The following is a 19,148-nucleotide window of genomic DNA, read 5'->3' as shown; positions in this document are numbered from 1 at the left end:
TCCAACTTACTGAGCTTTTTTCGCTGCAAGATCCACTTAAGTGGCGCGCTAATAGTCTAATTAGCTGATAATTCGAATGGCTGGCATGGAGTGGGAACCAAAGAGCAACTCAATCAAGATCGTAAACATGCTCGGCACAGGTAAGCGGAAACTTCCCGGATCACACACATCCCCCTTGTTCCGATCCCCGTCGTAAATCTCACAAAAAGTGCCGAGCTGATTACAAACGTCGAAGCTAAATCTCTATTCACTGGTCTAACCCCTTGGAAGAATGTGCAATTATTTTAATAGTTGGCCGAAGCTCTCCCCGTCAAAGCCCTGGCACTCCGTGCTTAGTAAGAAACGCGATTAGAATTTAGCTGACACCCGTGGAGGCATGGAGTCTTGGCTGAAGATATCGTGTGTGCTGTGCATATTCGGGTTCCTGCGGGAGCTCCGACCTTCGGAGCCGTATCACGCTGAGATCCTCATGGGGGAGTGGTATCATGTGACTCAGGACGAAGTCAATCGCTTGGTATATCCTGTGGGCACATACTCCTACCTGGCTCTCCTCATCTTTGTCTTTCTCCTGACGGACTTGCTCAGGTGAGCTGGAAATAAAAAACTACAATAAAAGCATTACATTTTATTATACAACTGTCTAATACCATCATTTTATTTTATTTACCGACAGATACAAGCCCGTAATCATAGCCAATGCTATCACAGGTATATTCATTTGGAGCACTCTGCTCTGGACTTCCACTCTGGGTGGGTTGCAGGCGGTGGAGGTGCTCTATGGCTTCTATCAAGCGGCCGAAGTGGCCTACTACTCGTACATCTACGCCAAAGTGGACAAGCAGTACTATCCCCGGGTAACCTCACACACCCGAGCTGCCATGTTTGTGGGAAAGCTGGTGGCTGGACTCCTGGCCCAGTTACTCATTGGAATGGAGTGGATGAACTTCCGACAACTCTACTACATCACCGTGAGCTGTACGTATTTAGTCTTAGTTTTTTATGAAAATCTTAATTTTAAAATTTACAAAAAATCCTAATCCCTCCCGTATTTCCAATACTCTTTCAGCCCAAGTGGTGGCCTTGCTTTGGGCATTCTGGTTGCCCAAGGTGGAGAAGAGTTTGTACTTCCACAACAAAGCAGAAGCCATTGAGGGAGTGACCAAACCAGAGGGGGGCAGCCTGGAGAAGGGCTCTAATCCGAGCATTGAACCTGAACCTAAGGTCACTTCGAAAGCGAGTACTCAGGCCTTGGAGCTCCTCTGGGCGCATTTCCGCGCCGCCTACACCAACTCCCTGGTGATACAATGGAGCTTGTGGTACGCCATCAGCTTGGCGGGATTTCTGCAAATCTCCACGTACATGCAAGTGCTTTGGAAGTCTTTTGAGAATGAGCCAACGGTGAGGTTAATTAATTGTAATTAAAATAAATTTTAATGGCTACCTCTTTGGCAGATTGTGTGGAATGGAGCCGTGGATGCTGCGCTGACACTTCTGAGTGCTGTCTTTGCACTTCTGGCAGGTTACTTCCATGCTGGACGCCTCAGTACGAAGCTTAGTTTATTGTCCATGGCTCTTTTGTCCATCCTCCAAGGTGGATGTGTGTTACTGGCGTGCTGGACCAATAATATATACCTATCCTATCTGGGATATACCCTCTACGGCGGCTTATTCGCATTTACCATAACGGTAGCCAGGTTGGTCCTCCCATTTCATTATAATTTTGTTCAAGAATAGTAATTCTCCATGACATTGCAGCTCGGAGTTGGCTAGTAGCTTGTTAGAGGACAGCTTCGCCTTGGTCTTTGGCTTCAACACCTTTTTGGGACTCATCCTGCAGTGCATCCTGACCTTTGTGGTCGTCTCCGAGAATGCCAGCCTCAATCTAAATGTGTTCGAACAGTTTACTGTCTATGCCTTCTATTTTGTAGTCATTGGCTTAGTTTATTTTATTTTTGTTCTGCTCCAATATTTTTGGTCATGCTGCAAAAAATCAAAGTCTCTTCAAGTAAATTAATTCTACAAAGTTCAAACATAGTCTAATTCCTTGAATATGTGAAGGTTCTTAGATCTTAAGTTCTGAATAAAAACATAATCTGTTTTTCCGAGAAACAGAGCATTTAGAATTCTGCTTAGAAACATTCTGCGAAAGCTACTTATATTCGAGGTCAGAGTTTTATGGCTAAAGATAAGCTCTAATCGATTAAGCTTCTAAGCGTAGTGCTCATAATCCCATTCAACAAAATCAGAAGTTCTGCGATAGTGTTCCCTATACATGTAGCCTTCCATTTGAGTATAAATATAATTTTCATAAATACATTCCCACCACTAATTTAAATGAAAACGAACAGGTTTTATGTTTATAAATTATAAGTCTTACAAATTGTAATTGTGGATTCAGTTTGCTTACAATATCGAAGCAGCTACTAACACACAAAAAATACCGAATATTTTTTGACGCATTTTCTCCTAAACGCCCTTACAATTCGTCGTGGTCGTTTTGATCTTTGTCTTGTTTAGATTCATCCTTCTCCTCATCATCGTCATCCTCATCCTCATCGTCCTTATCGGCGTTCTTTTTCGCCTCCTCCTCATCCTTCTTCCGCTGGACCTCATCCTGAGCCTCCTTCATCTTCTTTTCACCGGCCTGGGTGTCCTTGACATCGGACACAGCCTTGGCAGCCAGCTCAATGTCGTCCGTGATCAGGACATTGTCGAAGATGGTGCCAGACTTAACCTGCCACAGATCGAAGCCCAGGGTGCAGATCTCCTTGCGCAGGTACAGTTTGTCATCAGCCACATACTCGGGGTTAGCGATCTCGGGATGCTCCCAGGCGCCCTTGTAGTTGGGGTTGTCCAGCTGCTTAGGCTGCCACTCGCCCTTGAATTCGGGGTTGTCGATCATTGGGGGCTCCCACTCGCCGTCCATCTCATCGTCCCAGTCCTCAGGCTTGGTGGCATCAGGGTCGGGGATGTGCTCTGGCTTGTCCCAGTCCTCGGGTTTCTTATCATCGGGGTCGGGAATGGTGGCCTATTTTTGATAATTAGATTAGATACACAAACAAATAAGGTAAGTAAGTTGTATTTGATAGACCGGCTTTTTTGGTAAATAAACAAAGCGGCAAGCCAGCCAAAGTCCACATGTATCACAGCCACTATTGCAATTTCGAAAATGTATCTCACCTTATCATCCCAGTCCTCGGGCTTCTTGGCGCTGGGGTCCTTGATCTTCTTGGGGGCCAGGAAGTCCCAGTCGTCCTCCAAGTTTCCAGACTCAACCTTCTCGTTGTCAATGAGCACCTCGTAGGTGTTATCCGGACGGACAATCAGCGTGTAGAAGTGGGTGTACACGTCATCTTTGCAGCGAATGTCTTTGCTGATTAAGTGGTTCTTGCCCTTGTAGCTGAAAATGACGTGGACTTTCTTGGTGCCGGGGCCGCAGATATCGGGACCAAACATGATCTCGTAGGGCGACTCTCCGTGCATGTCGGTCTGCTCCAGAGAGCAGTCGAACAGTTTCACGTATCCGCCACCGCAGTCGATGTTCTGTTCATGCTTCACGGAGAACTGCACCACGAGGGGCTTATCCTCGTTGGAGAATCCGTCGAATTTCCTGCTCACAGCATAGAAGCGGGCGTCCTGAGACGTCTGGATACCTGAGTTGCCCGAATGTAAGAAAAAAAAAAAATGTATACATTACTATGGCTACAGAAAGTGTACACGTAGTGGTTTATTTCTACGTGCCCATGTAGATAACCACTTTTGACATAGTGAGAGTACTACAGTGTAGAAAATAACCAACAAAAAATCAAATAAAAAGGAAAAAAAATTCCAAAAACCATTTATATAGAATGACGCATACCTTTGTCAGCCTCAGCATCGTTGTAGAAGGTGCCTGCAGATAGGACGAACTTGCCAAACTCCTTGCCAGGATGTTTGCTGTATACCCAGTTATCCTCCCAGTTTTCTGTGTAGAAAAAAAGGCAAGGAAATCACATGGCGTCCGGGAACCTGAATTAGCCGCTTTTTATTTACCATTTTCGAAGTTTTCCTTGAGGTAGACATCGGCACTTATTAAACCGACTGTTGCCAGTAGTAGAATTCCCGTTTTGCACCACATCATGTGAACGCTCCCACTTTATTTTCCGGAATGAAACTACTTGCTTCCCACTTCGGTTAAAGTTAAACGGGTAAATGCCGGCAAGAAAGGTGCTATTTATTTATTGCACTTGAAACGCCTGTGTTGAAGTAGGACGACAAATCTTACAAATTGCCTTGCTGGAACGTTTTTATTGGCTACATGTGGACCAATCAGTTTTGTCTACGTAGGTTTTTGACTCCGATCAGGGTTGTTTCTACACAAAAATCGACACAGCCCTGGAATTATCGGAAGTTTTTTCAGGGAGTGCTGCCGATTTTGTGTATGATTAGTGTTGAAAAGCATACAACAAAACAGTGTTTATCAGCTGGAGTAAAAAGGAGCTGGACAAGCCGCCAAAGTTTAAATTTACTTTTAACAACATAAAAGTTTAAAGCAACGCCACAAAGAAGACTCTCGTCTAAAATTGAATCTATACAGCTTTTATATACAGCTGTTTCAATAACCAAACTCAGTTTTATATTTAGACACAAATTATTCATACATGTTTTTAAAATTGTAACGGAAAAGGTCATAAAAGGTTTTTAGTATATTGACGGGAACGTCTTGAAGGTATTTTTTAAGACCTAGCTTGCCTATAACGTACGGTACCTTTAAACTAATCCCACGTGTTGAGTCGTTCTTATCAAATGCCGATTACTGTTTGGCATTAAACCAATGGATTCCCTAAACAACGGATGGTTCAGCGAACTGCAGGCTGATCTATGGCCTGGACAGTCCTTCTCCTTGAAAGTAAAGGAAGTCATTCACAAGGAGAAGTCAAAGTTTCAGGACATTCAAATCGTCGAAACGTAAGTCTAATTAAAACAAAGTTTTGTATACATAAATATTTGCATATGTATATTAGTGTACTTGTTTACATCTTATATTCGAATGCCATGAGTTCCATCAATGATAAGAAATTCAAACGTCAATTAGAAACGGTGCTAAAGACCTTCAAAATTTTCTTCGATTGTTTTAAATTTCATATATTGATCAGAATTACTTTAAAAAACAAACATTGATGTTCATAAATCGTCTGATTAGAACGATTGTCTTTGTCTGTAGAACTTTGTCTTTCATTAAATTGATGATTAATCAAAAGTTTTTATTCTAAACTAAAAAATGTCCATGGCAACTGAATTTTTCCCCCTTTCGGCTCATATTTTCTTGATCTGCACCAACATTATTATCGATGGAGCCATCTAAGGCCATTGTACGTCTGACTTCTCGTATAAAAAGCTCACGCCAACAAAAAATAACTGATAGCGAAGCAAAATTTGATATTCTTGTGGCAAAGCGTAGTATTTATGATACCGCTCTGTATTTTCAAAGTGATCCGATCCGTAAAGAATCTGTTGTGGCTTATCTGTAAATAAATTAAAGGGGAAGTAACAGCATCGAAAATAATAATATAATATTATTTAATCGCTTTAAGATTTTTTTGGTAATGATTTTAGTGAAAAAACCTTTCATTGGTGCCTTTTCATTGCAGGGAGACATACGGAAGATGCTTGATTCTGGATGGAATTATACAGTGCACTGCTCGAGATGAGTTCTCGTACCAGGAAATGATATCCTTCCTGCCTCTTTGCGCCCACCCGAATCCCAAAAAGGTTCTCATTGTAGGCGGTGGCGACGGAGGCGTGGCACGCGAAGTGGTGAAGCATCCTTTGGTCGAGGAAGTGCATCAGGTGGAGATCGACGACCGAGTGGTGGAGCTCTCCAAGCAATATTTACCAGCTATGGCGTGCGGATTCGAAAACGAAAAGTTAAAGCTGACCATTGGAGACGGCTTCGACTATATGAAGAATCACAAGAACGAATTTGACGTTATCATCACCGACAGCTCGGATCCAATTGGTCCGGCAGTGAGTTTGTTCCAAGAGAGCTACTACGAGCTAATGAAGCACGCTCTTAAAGAAGACGGAATCGTGTGCTCCCAGGGTGGAAGTTTCTGGCTGGACCTCGACTATATCAAGAAAACCATGTCGGGATGCAAGGAACACTTTGCCAAAGTGGCCTATGCTGTCACCTCGGTGCCTTCTTATCCTTGTGGCCACATTGGCTTTGTCATGGGCTCTCTGAACAAAAATCAAGACTTTGTTACTCCTAAACTGGGAAGCTCTGAGATTAATGCCTTAGATTTAAAATACTACTCCTCTGACATTCATTCGGCGGCTTTTGCCCTGCCCCGATGGGTTCAAAACCATTTTTACAATTGACCATGCGATATACATTTGTTACAAAATAAAAATCACAAAAAACAAATATGAAGTTCTTCTTAATTTTAGAAGGATTTATTGGAGGGGATCTTGGGATCCAGCCCCAACACGAATTATATAATTTAAGAACCCATTTAATGGCAAGACTAACTACCAAGTCGGATGGAGATAACGATAATCAGCATGGACGTGATGCTGAACAGGCTTAGGGTGGCGGATCCTCCGCCGTTGTCATCTCCATTATCTCCTGGAGTAGTTCCAGGACTTTCGCCATCTCCAGGTGTTGTGTTTTCCTCATTGTCCAGCTGCGAGAAGAGTCATAGATTAGTTCTATTTTCAGCAGAGTACTAATTATATGACTTACAGCAGCATACAGTTTGGCCCGAAGCTCCTCGCATCGTCCTGTTTGAGTGTTGACGGTAACGGCAGCACGGCACAGAGATGCCGCCAGGCAGGTACGATCGCAGCCATCTTGCAGGTAAGGATCTCCCTGGGTCACACGGAAGCGCCAGTACTAGAGAGGAATATGGATTTTATCTTATCTTGAAATTGTACTTTGTCACTTACCTTCCTCATCAGGTCCGGGTTAGCAGCGAATTCATCCAGCAGCTTGTCAATTCCCGCAGGACTCGTGTCCTTAGTGAACTCATCGATAAACTGATATTCCTCAAACCACTCGGGCTCCTCATCAGGATTCAGATTAGCCGCCGTCAGATTGAAAAGCCACGTGTGATGATTTGTTACCACAAAGGATTCTGGATTCACATCGTAAATTCTATAGTTGGGGTTCTTGTTTGACCGAGTGGTTAGGGCTCCTCCTGTCCAGGCCACAGCGGTGGCATGTCCTTTATCTGAGTAATGAACGAACATTTCGTCCTTGTGGGTATCGCCGGTAAAGATGCCACTAATGGTTGCACTGAAGCGAGTGATGCATCGATTAAACTCACGAGCCCACACCGACCAGCAGCTTCCGACTCCAGAGGGAATGTGGGTGATCACATGGACAAATTCTCCGGCTTTCTCGGCGGCCAGAAGAGTGTCATGGAACCACTGAAGCTGAGGAATCTTGTCAGACCCACTGTGATAGAGCCAGAAGTTATCCGTAGAGCAATCGTTGCTATTTATAGAAATTATCCGAAATCCCTTTTTGGGCGAAACAGTATAGTAGCCTCCCTTGAGTATCGTATCCTTGGTCTCCTCGGGCAGCCACTTCGACCAGTCGTTGTACAGATGCTCATATAGCCACTTGGTGCTGACTGCATCCGGCACACCTTCTGGACTGAATCTGTAGTTAAACAATAAGTGAAAATAAGTATTTTAAAATTCAGTTTATGTAGATGAAGGACTCTTACAGATTGAAAGGATGTGGCTCATGGTTGCCGATGCAGGGATAGATAGGCACATCTCCAAATGCCTGCTTCAGTCGATCGTTCACCTTACTCAGCACTTCGCTGTTCTTCTCCACGGAGGTGGCCCATCCCATATGATCCACCACATCACCAGTCTGATAGACATAGTCGCACTTGTGATTTGCCACTACATTTTCCAAAGCGGATTCAAAGGAATGCCACGGCAGATCGCAGCCCCTATAGTCGCCCCAGTATCCAGCTGCGTCGCTTGTGCCCTCCGCCGTATCCTTGTACCTCTGGCAGCACATGGGCTCAGCACAGGTGGCCAGACTTCCTGGTAGGTACAAGGGATCGTAGTGGATGTCGGAGAAGTGGCAGATCTTTAGATCCGTTTCACTGTAGCGATCGGTGTCTGACTTGGAAGAGGTCAAGGTCGGAACTGAGTTATCCACAGTAAGGGTCCAGTTGTAGTCCTGATTGGTGCCAGTGCTGCAGAAGCTATACTCCATAAAAAGAGAACAGAAGGTCTGAGAATCGCTCTCCGAATTTCTTAGGATGTAGTCCACGGAGGGCTGGTAGGAATCGATCAGACCCTCGCAAACCTCATCGGTCTGAAGACTCATTCTTCGGCAGAAGTCTGTGGCAAAGTCCTTCATCAGAGCGGAGCTGCCCTCTCCATGGAGCTCTCCCTCCTCATCGCGAATGGTCCTAATGAGGACTCGCACCACTGAGCGACAGGCAACGCACACAAAAAAGCTGTCCCTCGGCTCCAGATCGGGCATATTCCTGGTGAAAATATCATTCTGGCTGTGCGACTTGGCCAGTTGTTGGGTTAGCTTCTTGAACGCTGCCGTCTCAACTCCGGTTTTCAAATAGATCACGTACTCCTTGGCCAGGCGCTCAGATATGTCATCAGCAATGGCAGACAACACTTTGTCATTCACCTCAAAATCAATGGGCACCCCAGGCAAATACGCAGCGGACGCCTCAAGTAACCCGGAGAGGAGGCCGAGCGCCACCAAAATCACTACCCCCTTCATAGTTCGCACGGCAACTGTTGTGGAACTTAGCCAGGTGGAGGCACTTATAGCCTTCTCTTATCTGGCCAACAGCTGGCCAGTCCATTGACAAGGTGGACCCAAGCTGAGATTAATCTAATCTTGTGGATCTAGTGTAGGGAAAGGAGTGAGGCGGTGGAGGACTAATCTACCAGCGGTGGGGCAGATTGCAATTAAAAAAAAATTTCATAAAATATTTGGTTCTGCAGATTAATTATTGATTACACTTTTGGTAGGAGTAAGGTGTATTAAACGGAAAGTATTTTATTTATTTATTTATTTTAAACATTTATGCCAATTTCTATTCGATCAAGAAATAAGACTTATAAAGTTTTAAAAATAAGTATATTGTTCAGTTTTTAAGGGTATCCAAAGTAGTATAACCTACTTTAAATAAATTTACTAATGGCTTCAGAAATCTGGTAAGAGCTCCTCTCTATAAAGTGAAGTTTCAATTGCAATTTCTCCATCATTTCGTCGGCAAATGAATTGTAAAATAATTGATAATAAAATTCTTTAAATGAATTGAATTCATCCTGGGATAGAATTAACATAGAGAGTGGTTCAAAGAGACCATAGGCCCAGGCGTTGGCGTTAAAGCGTTGCAAACTAAATACGTAAAATAATTAGTTAGTATTGATAGTAATCTGGGAATTAAAATTTTCTTACTGTTTGTATATTAAATCCACATTATTCAAGATAAATTTTCGGGCCAACTCAAAGCCCATTTGGGTTGAAACCAGAGCATGGAAAGCATCAGAGAAGTGATCTACACTAAAAGGCTTCTCCAGATCAAAAATCAGCTCTAGATATCGCTGCAAGAGGAGCTCATCCTGCGAAAAACCAAGGGCTTTGAGATATCTCAATTGGATAGCTTCTTCCGATGATTTTTGGTATCTGCTCCACATAAATTCCCAATCCTCCTCATTTCCGTGCTCTATCGCAGTGCTGTAAATAATTTCTCGAAGAGTTTTTGGCACAGGATTAAATTCATCTCCAAAGGGATAAGATCGCCATCTTCGGTACATGAGTAATGACTTTTCAATACAATCTTCTATCCCGCAATAGCAAGCCCACTTTATAGTTATTGCCAGCAGCATAATTTTATCGGGATTAGAATTCCAACTAATCGTGGTATTTAATTTCTCGTAAATCGGGGTGGTCAATTTTCTAATGAAGCTCTAGTAATAAATTTTGTTAGACTATAGACTTTAAAAAACTACAAAATCTTACCTTAAATTTGCCAACGTATGGCGTATGATTAATGAAGTCTTTTATTCTATCTAGGCCTTCATCGGCGGCCTTCCACGGTAAATACTCGATCTCCCTTTGCAGATAATCCACCAAACCGAAGGCGGTCTCATAGTCCTGTTCGCCGATCCAAGACAAATATAAGACGTCATTGATAAGGTGGGCTCGGTTCATTATATGGAAACTCTTTAAACTTCCTGTTGTCAAAGTTTTGGTAAGGAGGTTCCAGTTCTGCGTGTCGTAGTTGATGATGCATAGCGTTGAGAACTGATTGTTGAAGATCACCCACTCATCTGGTCCGGGAAGATCCTTGATTGTTTTAGGCGCACTCTTACCACTTTCATCACACTCCAGCCATACTTTGGGAGAAGTGTTGTTAAAATCCTGGTCTGCCTGGGTGGTGTAGCTCAGTGGTACCCACCAGCAACTTTTGCTCTTTAGGTCCGACTGATTGGTACTTAAAACAAATCTCTCCTGACTGAGATTTGCGGTTCTGGAGGCATAGTCACGTGTGATATTTACAACAGGAAAGCTAAATAATAAACCTTATAATTTTGGAGAGAGTATAAGCGACAATTAAAAGTCTTACCCTGTATTGAGTATCCATGAGTCCATTATGGTTTTTACATCGTAGTTTCCGGGCAACACACCAAACTTGTGAGACGCTTGAGTAAGAGACTCCCATAAATTGTCGGATTCAGCGTTTTTGTAAGCATACAAGTTGAGATATGTTTTCAGGCCGTATGTGAACGATTCCTCGCCAAGAAACGCGTGCATCATTCGGAGCACAGCCGACCCTTTGTTGTACGCGATGTAATCGAAATTGTCCTTTATCGTGTGCGCATGTGTGATATTCTGCGAGATAGGATGACTTGACTCCAAAGAATCATATTGAAATAATAACAATATGTTGGTGAGATGCATCATATCTTTGTAATGCCATTTCGGATAGACGTGGTCTACGCCCAAGGTGCCCACAAAAGTAGCAAATCCTTCATTGAGCCACAGATCCGTCCACCATTTCATGGTGACCAGGTTTCCAAACCACTGGTGTGCCAGTTCATGAGCAATTGAATTCGCAGTCTGCCGCTCACTCAGATCCAAATTTTTATAAGAGTGGAGCAGGATGTTTTCTTTATAGATCACCAAGCCCCAGTTCTCCATGGCATGAGTTTCAAAATCGGGCACAGCGATTTGATCGATTTTTGTTAGCGGGAACTTTATTTGGAACAACTCTTCATAGAAATTGAGTACTTTGGGTCCGAATGTAGCAGCAAAACGACATTGGGGGATTGCATTGGGCCTGGCCCAGGTTCGGAATACGGGTCCATCTTTCAGACTGGAGGTGATATGTGAAAAATCATTTACAGAGTAGGCCACCAGGTAGGTGGACATGACCAATGACTCTTCAAACTCACACCAAATATAATCCGGAAGATGATCACTGAAAATGACACAGATGCTTATAAGGTTCCAAAACACATCATTATTATCTTACTGGGGCTTAGTTTCCTTTACTGGCATGTTACTTAATCCCGTGTAATTTTTGTGATACCCCAAAGTTACGACGAATGATGCCTTTAATGCTGGCTCGTCGAAACAAGGAAAAGCCATACGTGCATAAATCGGTTCGAATTGAGTAGCGGAAATCCATCTGAAAATATCTTATAATGTCTGAAATGATCTAATACCCCACATCTATCCAATTCCTACCTTAATTTGTTCTCCTGGGGACACATGTAGGAGCTGCGGTAATATCCATTAAGGCCAGAGCCTAACTGGGCCGAAAAGACTAAGCTAAGCTCATAAATATTACTGGCAATCAGTTCCCGGCAAGTGTGGAGGATATAGTAGTCCTGATCGACATTCACGGCTGTGGAGTTGACACAGTTTTCACTTTTCTCTCCACTAATTTGGCGTAGAGTGGTTTTGGACTCCTCGATGGTCAGAGATTTGGAGTGAAGTGTTATATTTTTGGTATTCTCCAGAACTTCGATTATAATTTTTACGGTGCCCTCGAAACGGAGATCTTCTGGATTGTCGAGGTGGGTCAAAATACTGAGATGGTATTTCTGAGGCCGTAAAGACGTTGGCAAACGATAGTAATCATAACTAAAATCAGAACTGCCCAAGCCCTGGGCAAACGCGGCCACAAAAAATAAAATCCACTTCATAACACAACAAAAAATACAAAATTTCAGGATTGCAGAAAGAAAAATACTTTTCAATTTGAAAAGAATCTAAATTAAAATGATTTAGACGAACACGGCGCGAGATTAAAATGCAATGACTGTCTCCGCGAGTCTGAACGTTTAAAAGCCTGATACCTGGCTTAGGAACTTACAAATATATGTAACATTAAATATATATTTTTATTACGTAGAAAAATATAGCACTTTGATTATCCCACTTCCCACTTAATAATCAACTAATGAGAGATAAGCCACTATCTCATTAGAAACATTCTCATAATTTCAAATTACACTTTCATTAAGTAAATATATTATTGTATCAAGTTTAAAAAGGGAAATATTTCATGAACATTTTTTTCACATTAAACTATTTTGATGGACAACTATGGAAATACAAAAGTTAAGGTAAGTTCTGACCAATCCTATATAAAATCGTATCTTTCCCTGAACCATAAATTTCTAGCCTCGGCATGGCATTCAGTAATAAGTAAATATTATTGACATGAAATACGGATGATTATAATATTCTGGGAAGTAATTTCATCTGATTAGAGGAACATATAATAAAAAACAAACCTTCGGTTACATATTTTATTTGCTTTCACTAAAAATATGACATTGGATACTTGAAATACAAGAGCTTTAAATTGGAATTTCTATTATGGTCAAGATAGGTACCATAATAAACCAGTCAAATTGATGTGAACGACTTTAGCAGCGGCTAACCAAAAATATACAATTTTCACACGTGCTGTTTGGCTATAAGGTGATCCGTTTAATCATTGGCCATAATCTTGGACTAAAGTTGGCTTTAGTTTATGACAAGCATAGGTTAATTTGCACTAATCACTGATAAAGTAATCTCTCGGAAACAAAGTTCCCTGATTAAAAATAATAATAGATTAACTCCGATAGGGATAAGCGCATACTTCTATTTTGCCACTTAAGAGTGGTCACATTTAGAATGGAATCCATTCGAATTATATAACTTAGGGCTACTGAAATGAGCGTGAACTAGAAGCTAAGACGGGTGGCCAGGACAATGGCCAGCAGGGAGCTGATGCTGAGCAGAGTAAGGGTGGCGGATCCGCCGCCACCATCATCTTCATCTCCAGGAGTGGTTCCAGGGCTGCTTCCTCCGTCTCCTGGAGTTGTGTTACCACCATCTCCGGGTGTTGTGTTTCCCTCATTGTCCAGCTGCCAGATGAAAGAATGATTAGTTATATTTCCACAAAATATTTAGAATTTGACTTACAGCAGCATAGAGTTTGGCGCGAAGCTCCTCGCATCGTTTCGTTTCGGTGTTAACGGTCACCGCAGCACGGCACAGAGATCCGGCCAGGCAAGTACGATCGCAGCCACCTTTCAGGTAAGGATCTCCCTGGGTCACTCGGAAACGCCAGTACTAAAGCGCAAAATTTAACAATTATATTGGTCATTAGTTCCAAAATTAAATCTTATCTTATCTGGGAACGTGGTGTTTTGAATAAATGGAGGGAAATGAAATGTTATTACCGCATATTTTAGCTCTCAGGATGATAATGGTTAAGTAATTCATAATGGAGTTATTCTTTTTATAAAACGTTTAGATTATTGGTTGAGTTCATGTTCCAGTTTAACCTACCTTTCTCATAAGTTCAGGGTTAGAAGCTAGTTCGTCCAACAGCTTATCAATGCCCGCAGGACTCGTGTCTTCGGTGAACTCGTTCATGAATTGGTATTCCTCAAACCACTTAGGTTCCTCATCGGGAGTTAGATTAGCCTCAGTCACATTGAAGATAAACGTTCTGTGATTTGTTATCACATGCGATGTTTGGCTCACGTCGTAGACTCTGTAGTTGGGGTTCTTGTTAGAGAAAGTGGTCACAGCACCACCGTTCCAGGCGACAGCCGTGGCATGTCCTTGTTCAGAGTAGTAGACAAAGATCTCGTCCTTGTGGGAGTGTCCGGTGAAGATGCCACTGATGGTGGAACTGAAGCGGGTGATGCATCGGTTGAATTCGCGAGCCCAAACGGACCAGCAGGTTCCATCGCCGGACGGAATGTGGGTGAGTACATGAACATATTCTCCGGCTTTCTCGGCGGCGAGAAGAGTGTCGTGGAACCACTGAAGCTGGGGAATCTTGTCGGTGCCACTGTGATAGAGCCAGAAGTTATCCGTGTAACAGTCGTTGCTGTTCAGTGCAATGATGCGGAATCCCGGCTTGGGGGATACGGTGTAATATCCACCCTTTAGTATAGTTTCCTTGGTCTCCGCGGGCAGCCACTTGGACCAGTCATTGTACAAATGCTCGTACAGCCACTTAGTGCTGATCTCATCAGGTACCCCTTCGGGACTGAAGCTGTATTTTATATTGAAATGGGTAAGGTAAATTTTTATATAAAAAGAATACTTTGAAGATACTCACAGGTTGAGAGGATGCGGCTCGTGGTTTCCAATGCAGGGATAGACAGGTACATCGCCGAAGGCCTCATTGAGCCGTTGGCTCACCTTAGTTAGCACAGCGGTGTTTTTCTCCACCGAAGTGGCCCACACCATATGATCCACAATGTCACCAGTCTGGTAGACGTAATCGCACTTGTGGTTGGCTACCGCGTGGTTCAAAGCGGACTCAAATGTGTGCCAGGGAAGATCGCAGTCCCGGTAGTCGCCCCAGTAGCCAGCCGCTTCGCTAGTGCCTTCCACCGTATCCTTGTTTCTCTGGCAGCACATGGGCTCGGCGCAGGAGGCCAAACTACCGGGTTCGTACAAGGGATCGTGGTGGATGTCGGTAAACTGGCAGATCTTGAGATCCGATTCACTATAGCGATCGGTATCTGACTTGGAGCTGGTCAAAGGTTGAACAGAATCGTCCACAGTAAGAGTCCAGTTGTAGTCCTGGTTGGTACCAGTGTTGCAGAAACTGAACTCCATGAAGAGCGAGCAGAAGCTCTGGGAGTCGCTCTCGGAGTTGCGCATAATGTACTCCACTGAGGGCAGGTTAGAATCGATCAGACCTTCGCAAACCTCCTCGGTCTGAAGGTTTAATCTCCGGCAGAAGTCCATGGCAAAGTCCTTCATCAGAGCGGAGCTGCCCTCTCCATGGAGCTCTCCCTCCTCTTCACGAATTGTACGGATGAAGACTCTCATCACGGATCGACAGGCTACGCACACGAAAAAGCTGTCCCTCGGCTCCAGATCGGGCATATTCCTGGTGAAAATATCCTTCTGGCTGTGCGACTTGGCCAGTTGTTGGGTGAGTTTCTTGAACGCTGCCGTCTCAATTCCGGTTTTCAAATAGGTCACGTACTCCTTGGCCAGGCGCTCCGATATATCATCAGCAATAGCGGACAAAACTTTATCGTCCACTTCAAAATCCACCGGTACTCCAGGCAAATTTACTGCGGAGGCCATTAAAAGGCCGGAGGTCAAGGCGACCGCCAAGAAAAGTACGATTCCTTTCATGGTTCGCACTGAAACTGAAGACTAAATTCCACAGGTGGGGACTCTTATAGCCTCTGCTTATCTGGCCACCAGCTGGCCAGTCCATTGAGGAGCCGGAAAACCCAATTTCAGATTAGCCTAATCTTGTGGAATACATTGGGGTTCCTTTATTTTCGGCCCATGAAGAAGGTAGAGGTTTAATCTCCCTACTGCGTGGGGCAGATTGCATTTTCTAAATAACAGATCGTAAATGTTTAGATTTTTCCAATTCATTGGTATACTATAGTTCGATAATTTGTGGATGTGTGGATGCAGTGTAGATTGGACCGTCAGATGCTATATATCTAAGGTGTCCTAATGAAACTATCTTTTATAACTTTAAATTATTTCTTACCAGTTTACCGTGATTAAGGACTATGTAAACTGTACAGTACCTATTTAAATTTCTTGTAATTTAAAAAGATTTTTAGACTTTCTGACAAAAACTATATTGAATCATTCAAAAAACATTCGTTTTCTGAAAATTGTAGTTACAAATACGGTGCGTGTCCACACTTATCAGGTATTCCAACCAAGCAGTCGCTGACATCGTTTTCCAACACACTAATGCTCCCAACTTAGTGTGGCCAGAAGGTGCTGCCAAACGGTTCCACTTCCTCGTCTTAATCGCTCATTCTCAAATTGTTAATCACAAAGAGAATTAATAATTTTCCCTATGATTGTGGCGTACCAGTGGATATCAACGAAAGGCTGTGACCAGGAGCAGGCGGTAGAGCAGCAAGGGATTACCCAGGAGGATTAGCAGCGGACTCAGCAGCTGGAACAACCACAAAAGCGAAACAGCCCTGAGACAGTGACGCCATTTCTGTGTGCGAATAACGAGCAGGTGGGGCACAAAAAGATACGAGACAGATAAAAAGAGGCAAACACACAGGGGAAGGAGACGGAGCAGCAGCGAGTACAAGGATGAGCTGCCTGATCAATTTCCTGAATCCAAAACTGAAGCCATCGGTGGAAAGTGACGCAGTTTGCGAGGACGGATACACAGCAGCGAACCTAATAGCCGATGATGCGGAGCAGCTGGAACGTGGATTCATGTGCTTTGCCGTCTGCAAGCCTCCGGTGGAGGTCGTCTTCGATTTTCCCAAGGCGGTGGACATGAAAGTGATTAAATTGTGGCCAGCCTGCGGAGCTCTCCGATCCACGGCCTTCGAGCTCCACGGACGACACGATGGAATCTGGGAGCGTGTGGCTTTTGTCCGAGACTTGGGACCAGGGGTGGACTCTGTGACCTTTTGCTACCAGAGCGATTATAACTCGCGTAGCAGCTCCAACTCAGCAACAGCTTCCGGACAACCGCAAAGCGAAAAGGTATTCTTCTTTAAATCGGCCCACAAGATTCTGTCAAGCACCAACAGCGTCAAAGTGGTAATCCGTGCAACAGAACGATGTCCCCCCGTGCTGCGTAAAGTCCAGATGTGGGGATTACCAGCCCGTTCGCTCGACAAAGCCGATCGGGAGCTGGTCAAGAGCATCTGGAGTGAAATCAGTGATCCCTATGGGCAAAGGGATGCAGTGCAGGCCAACCAAGGACAGCGTTCACCTCCCAGGCATGTGCCCGAGCTGAGGGAGCTCTCCACCCTCTCTATACCCGAGGAGTTTCTTGACTCCATCACCTGGGAACTTATGGTATGTGTTATCTTTTAATCTTTTTAAGTCAATTGTTTACTTGAGTGACTCAATATTCTACACAATCGCGTACATTCTACACAATTACTACAATTTTTTCCAAACAGTAAGAGCATTAATTTAATTTTTAACCGTCTCTTTATTTTAGATTTTTCCCACAGTTTTGCCCTCGGGAAAAGTTGTTGACCAATCTACTATAGACAAACACTCCGAGGAGGAGGCCAAATGGGGCCGTCAACCGTCAGATCCCTTTACCGGCCTGGAGTATACTGCGCAGCGAAAAGCGATTCTTAACCTGGCCCTAAAAGCGCGCATTGAAAAGTTTCTCATGGAGCATTCAGAGCACTTTAAAGCAGTGCCACGATCCCTGGGATCCTCCCGTCTTCGTCGCCGCCACGCCTCGCAGTTTGCCAGCAGCACATGTCTGCCTGGACAGATTAGCCCAGCGGCTGGGACCTACTCGGCGCTGAGCAATGCCTACAAACAGCAGCAAAGAAAGAGCAGGGCCACTGCCACGGCTACCTCTTCCACTGCCGGATTTGGGGGACATTCGCCTCCGGCCGCCAAACGAGCCAGACACAGCCATCACGGCACTGCCTGCGCAACAGTCACAGCCAGTAGTGCATCTACCTCGACCACAACCTCCACTTCAGCAACATCTTCCTCCACTATTGACCAAGCCATCCAGCAGGCCCTGCAGAAGATCACGCGCTTCAGCCAAGTGGGAACAGTGACCAATTCAACGCCTGCCTGCTGTATCAACTGTCGCAGTGGGCAGTTCAGCTACGAAATCCGAACCTGTCGACATTTGGTTTGCAGGGAGTGCTTGGTGCTGCTTTCCCAGACGCAGGTGTGTGTCTGTAAGGCATCCTTCCGCGGAGCGGACGTCGAACGCTATCACAAGCTGGACCCTTAAGAGCTTCCCCCCAAGAATTTTTCACGATCGCAATATCGCCGATCGTTGCAATAAGTTTGTTTCTCCCATATACCCAAAATTGTTCAGTCAATCGCTTTAGCCCCTAGGCCTCACTCTACACGATATATATATAGTTTTAGTCATATCAGATCTGGAGTCGGAGTTGCAGAGAAGCCAAATGTGTACACACGAATCGGTTCTCGGTTCGACAGTATGTATCAGTATCAGGTCACGTTTAGTCATAGAGCAGATTACAGATTTAACAGATTAGCATATAGAGAGCGCATAGTTTTTGTAAACAACTTTATACAGTCCGAAAAGACGGGATCGTTCAGCGCAAGTTTATATATTCATACCAACTATAATTAGAATAAATAATGAATCGTAAAGTAAGTTGTGTCCTTAGAGAACGTACATTCAAGATTTTTATCTCATTTAGTTTCAATTAGTTCTTACTAAAAAAGTCAAATCTCAAAACAGTTAAATTTATATTTCTCTTATGTGTTTCTTTAAAGTTGTTACTTAAAACTTGTGTTAAACTTTTTGTTAAATTGTCTATGTAAGTTCTAATATCAGTCGCCAACGTTTAACTTTTTTGTGTTTTCTTCATTCATTAAAGATTTCTTAAGTTAAAAAAATATATATTTTTTTAGGACTTTATTTTTTGGAAAATTTTATAACGATTCATGTCTGGGCTAAAATGTCGACATTTACTTTAATCTTTGTATTTGGAACTTTATATTTATTAGTAAAGTATTTCTTTTAGAAGCTAATAATAAAAAATATTTTTCAAATAAAATAACCAGATTGTTTCCATTTGATTTATAAAAATTGAAATATTTTATTGTAAGTTATTTTTTTAAATTTGAATTTTCTGGTCACATCTGGTCACACTGCTGCCTCCGCTAA

At 43.5% G+C, this 19,148-nt stretch overlaps 7 protein-coding genes across 7 annotated transcripts; 3 read left to right on the top strand and 4 right to left on the bottom strand.

Annotated features, from left to right (window-relative positions):
* The first annotated feature begins 264 nt into the window (after nt 1–264).
* On the top strand, nt 265–2,123 carry LOC6498977 (thiamine transporter 2). The gene is made up of 5 exons (XM_001955540.4): nt 265–585; nt 674–975; nt 1,067–1,398; nt 1,453–1,694; nt 1,756–2,123. The coding sequence occupies exons 1-5, from the start codon at nt 377–379 to the stop codon at nt 2,012–2,014; spliced, it is 1,344 nt and encodes a 447-aa protein (XP_001955576.2). The 5' UTR covers nt 265–376; the 3' UTR covers nt 2,015–2,123.
* Nucleotides 2,124–2,349: 226 nt separating this feature from the next.
* LOC6501606 (calreticulin) lies at nt 2,350–4,432 on the bottom strand. Its single transcript, XM_001955539.4, has 4 exons — nt 4,033–4,432; nt 3,860–3,964; nt 3,181–3,653; nt 2,350–3,028 (listed from the first exon to the last, which is right to left on the bottom strand). The coding sequence occupies exons 1-4, from the start codon at nt 4,118–4,120 to the stop codon at nt 2,477–2,479; spliced, it is 1,218 nt and encodes a 405-aa protein (XP_001955575.2). The 5' UTR covers nt 4,121–4,432; the 3' UTR covers nt 2,350–2,476.
* Nucleotides 4,433–4,473: 41 nt separating this feature from the next.
* Nucleotides 4,474–6,406, top strand: LOC6498978 (spermidine synthase). The gene is made up of 2 exons (XM_001955538.4): nt 4,474–4,947; nt 5,631–6,406. The coding sequence occupies exons 1-2, from the start codon at nt 4,814–4,816 to the stop codon at nt 6,358–6,360; spliced, it is 864 nt and encodes a 287-aa protein (XP_001955574.1). The 5' UTR covers nt 4,474–4,813; the 3' UTR covers nt 6,361–6,406.
* Nucleotides 6,407–6,419: 13 nt separating this feature from the next.
* On the bottom strand, nt 6,420–8,786 carry LOC6501605 (sphingomyelin phosphodiesterase). Its single transcript, XM_001955537.4, has 4 exons — nt 7,713–8,786; nt 6,928–7,645; nt 6,725–6,874; nt 6,420–6,665 (listed from the first exon to the last, which is right to left on the bottom strand). Exons 1-4 carry the CDS (start codon nt 8,747–8,749, stop codon nt 6,507–6,509), a joined length of 2,064 nt encoding a protein of 687 aa, XP_001955573.1. The 5' UTR covers nt 8,750–8,786; the 3' UTR covers nt 6,420–6,506.
* A 220-nt stretch (nt 8,787–9,006) lies between these two features.
* On the bottom strand, nt 9,007–12,341 carry LOC6501604 (aminopeptidase N). Its single transcript, XM_001955536.4, has 6 exons — nt 11,732–12,341; nt 11,517–11,672; nt 10,608–11,462; nt 10,001–10,550; nt 9,437–9,948; nt 9,007–9,376 (listed from the first exon to the last, which is right to left on the bottom strand). Exons 1-6 carry the CDS (start codon nt 12,190–12,192, stop codon nt 9,157–9,159), a joined length of 2,754 nt encoding a protein of 917 aa, XP_001955572.2. The 5' UTR covers nt 12,193–12,341; the 3' UTR covers nt 9,007–9,156.
* Nucleotides 12,342–12,964: 623 nt separating this feature from the next.
* On the bottom strand, nt 12,965–15,674 carry LOC6501603 (sphingomyelin phosphodiesterase). The gene is made up of 4 exons (XM_001955535.4): nt 14,619–15,674; nt 13,835–14,552; nt 13,466–13,615; nt 12,965–13,407 (listed from the first exon to the last, which is right to left on the bottom strand). The coding sequence occupies exons 1-4, from the start codon at nt 15,653–15,655 to the stop codon at nt 13,225–13,227; spliced, it is 2,088 nt and encodes a 695-aa protein (XP_001955571.1). The 5' UTR covers nt 15,656–15,674; the 3' UTR covers nt 12,965–13,224.
* A 553-nt stretch (nt 15,675–16,227) lies between these two features.
* LOC6498979 (RING finger protein 37) lies at nt 16,228–18,879 on the top strand. Its single transcript, XM_001955534.4, has 2 exons — nt 16,228–17,323; nt 17,472–18,879. Exons 1-2 carry the CDS (start codon nt 16,601–16,603, stop codon nt 18,237–18,239), a joined length of 1,491 nt encoding a protein of 496 aa, XP_001955570.2. The 5' UTR covers nt 16,228–16,600; the 3' UTR covers nt 18,240–18,879.
* Nucleotides 18,880–19,148: the final 269 nt, after the last annotated feature.

This window comes from Drosophila ananassae, chromosome 2L, assembly GCF_017639315.1.
Source record: "Drosophila ananassae strain 14024-0371.13 chromosome 2L, ASM1763931v2, whole genome shotgun sequence".
NCBI classification, from domain to species: Eukaryota; Metazoa; Arthropoda; class Insecta; order Diptera; family Drosophilidae; genus Drosophila; species Drosophila ananassae.
This window is presented reverse-complemented; position numbering and strand designations above follow the sequence as displayed.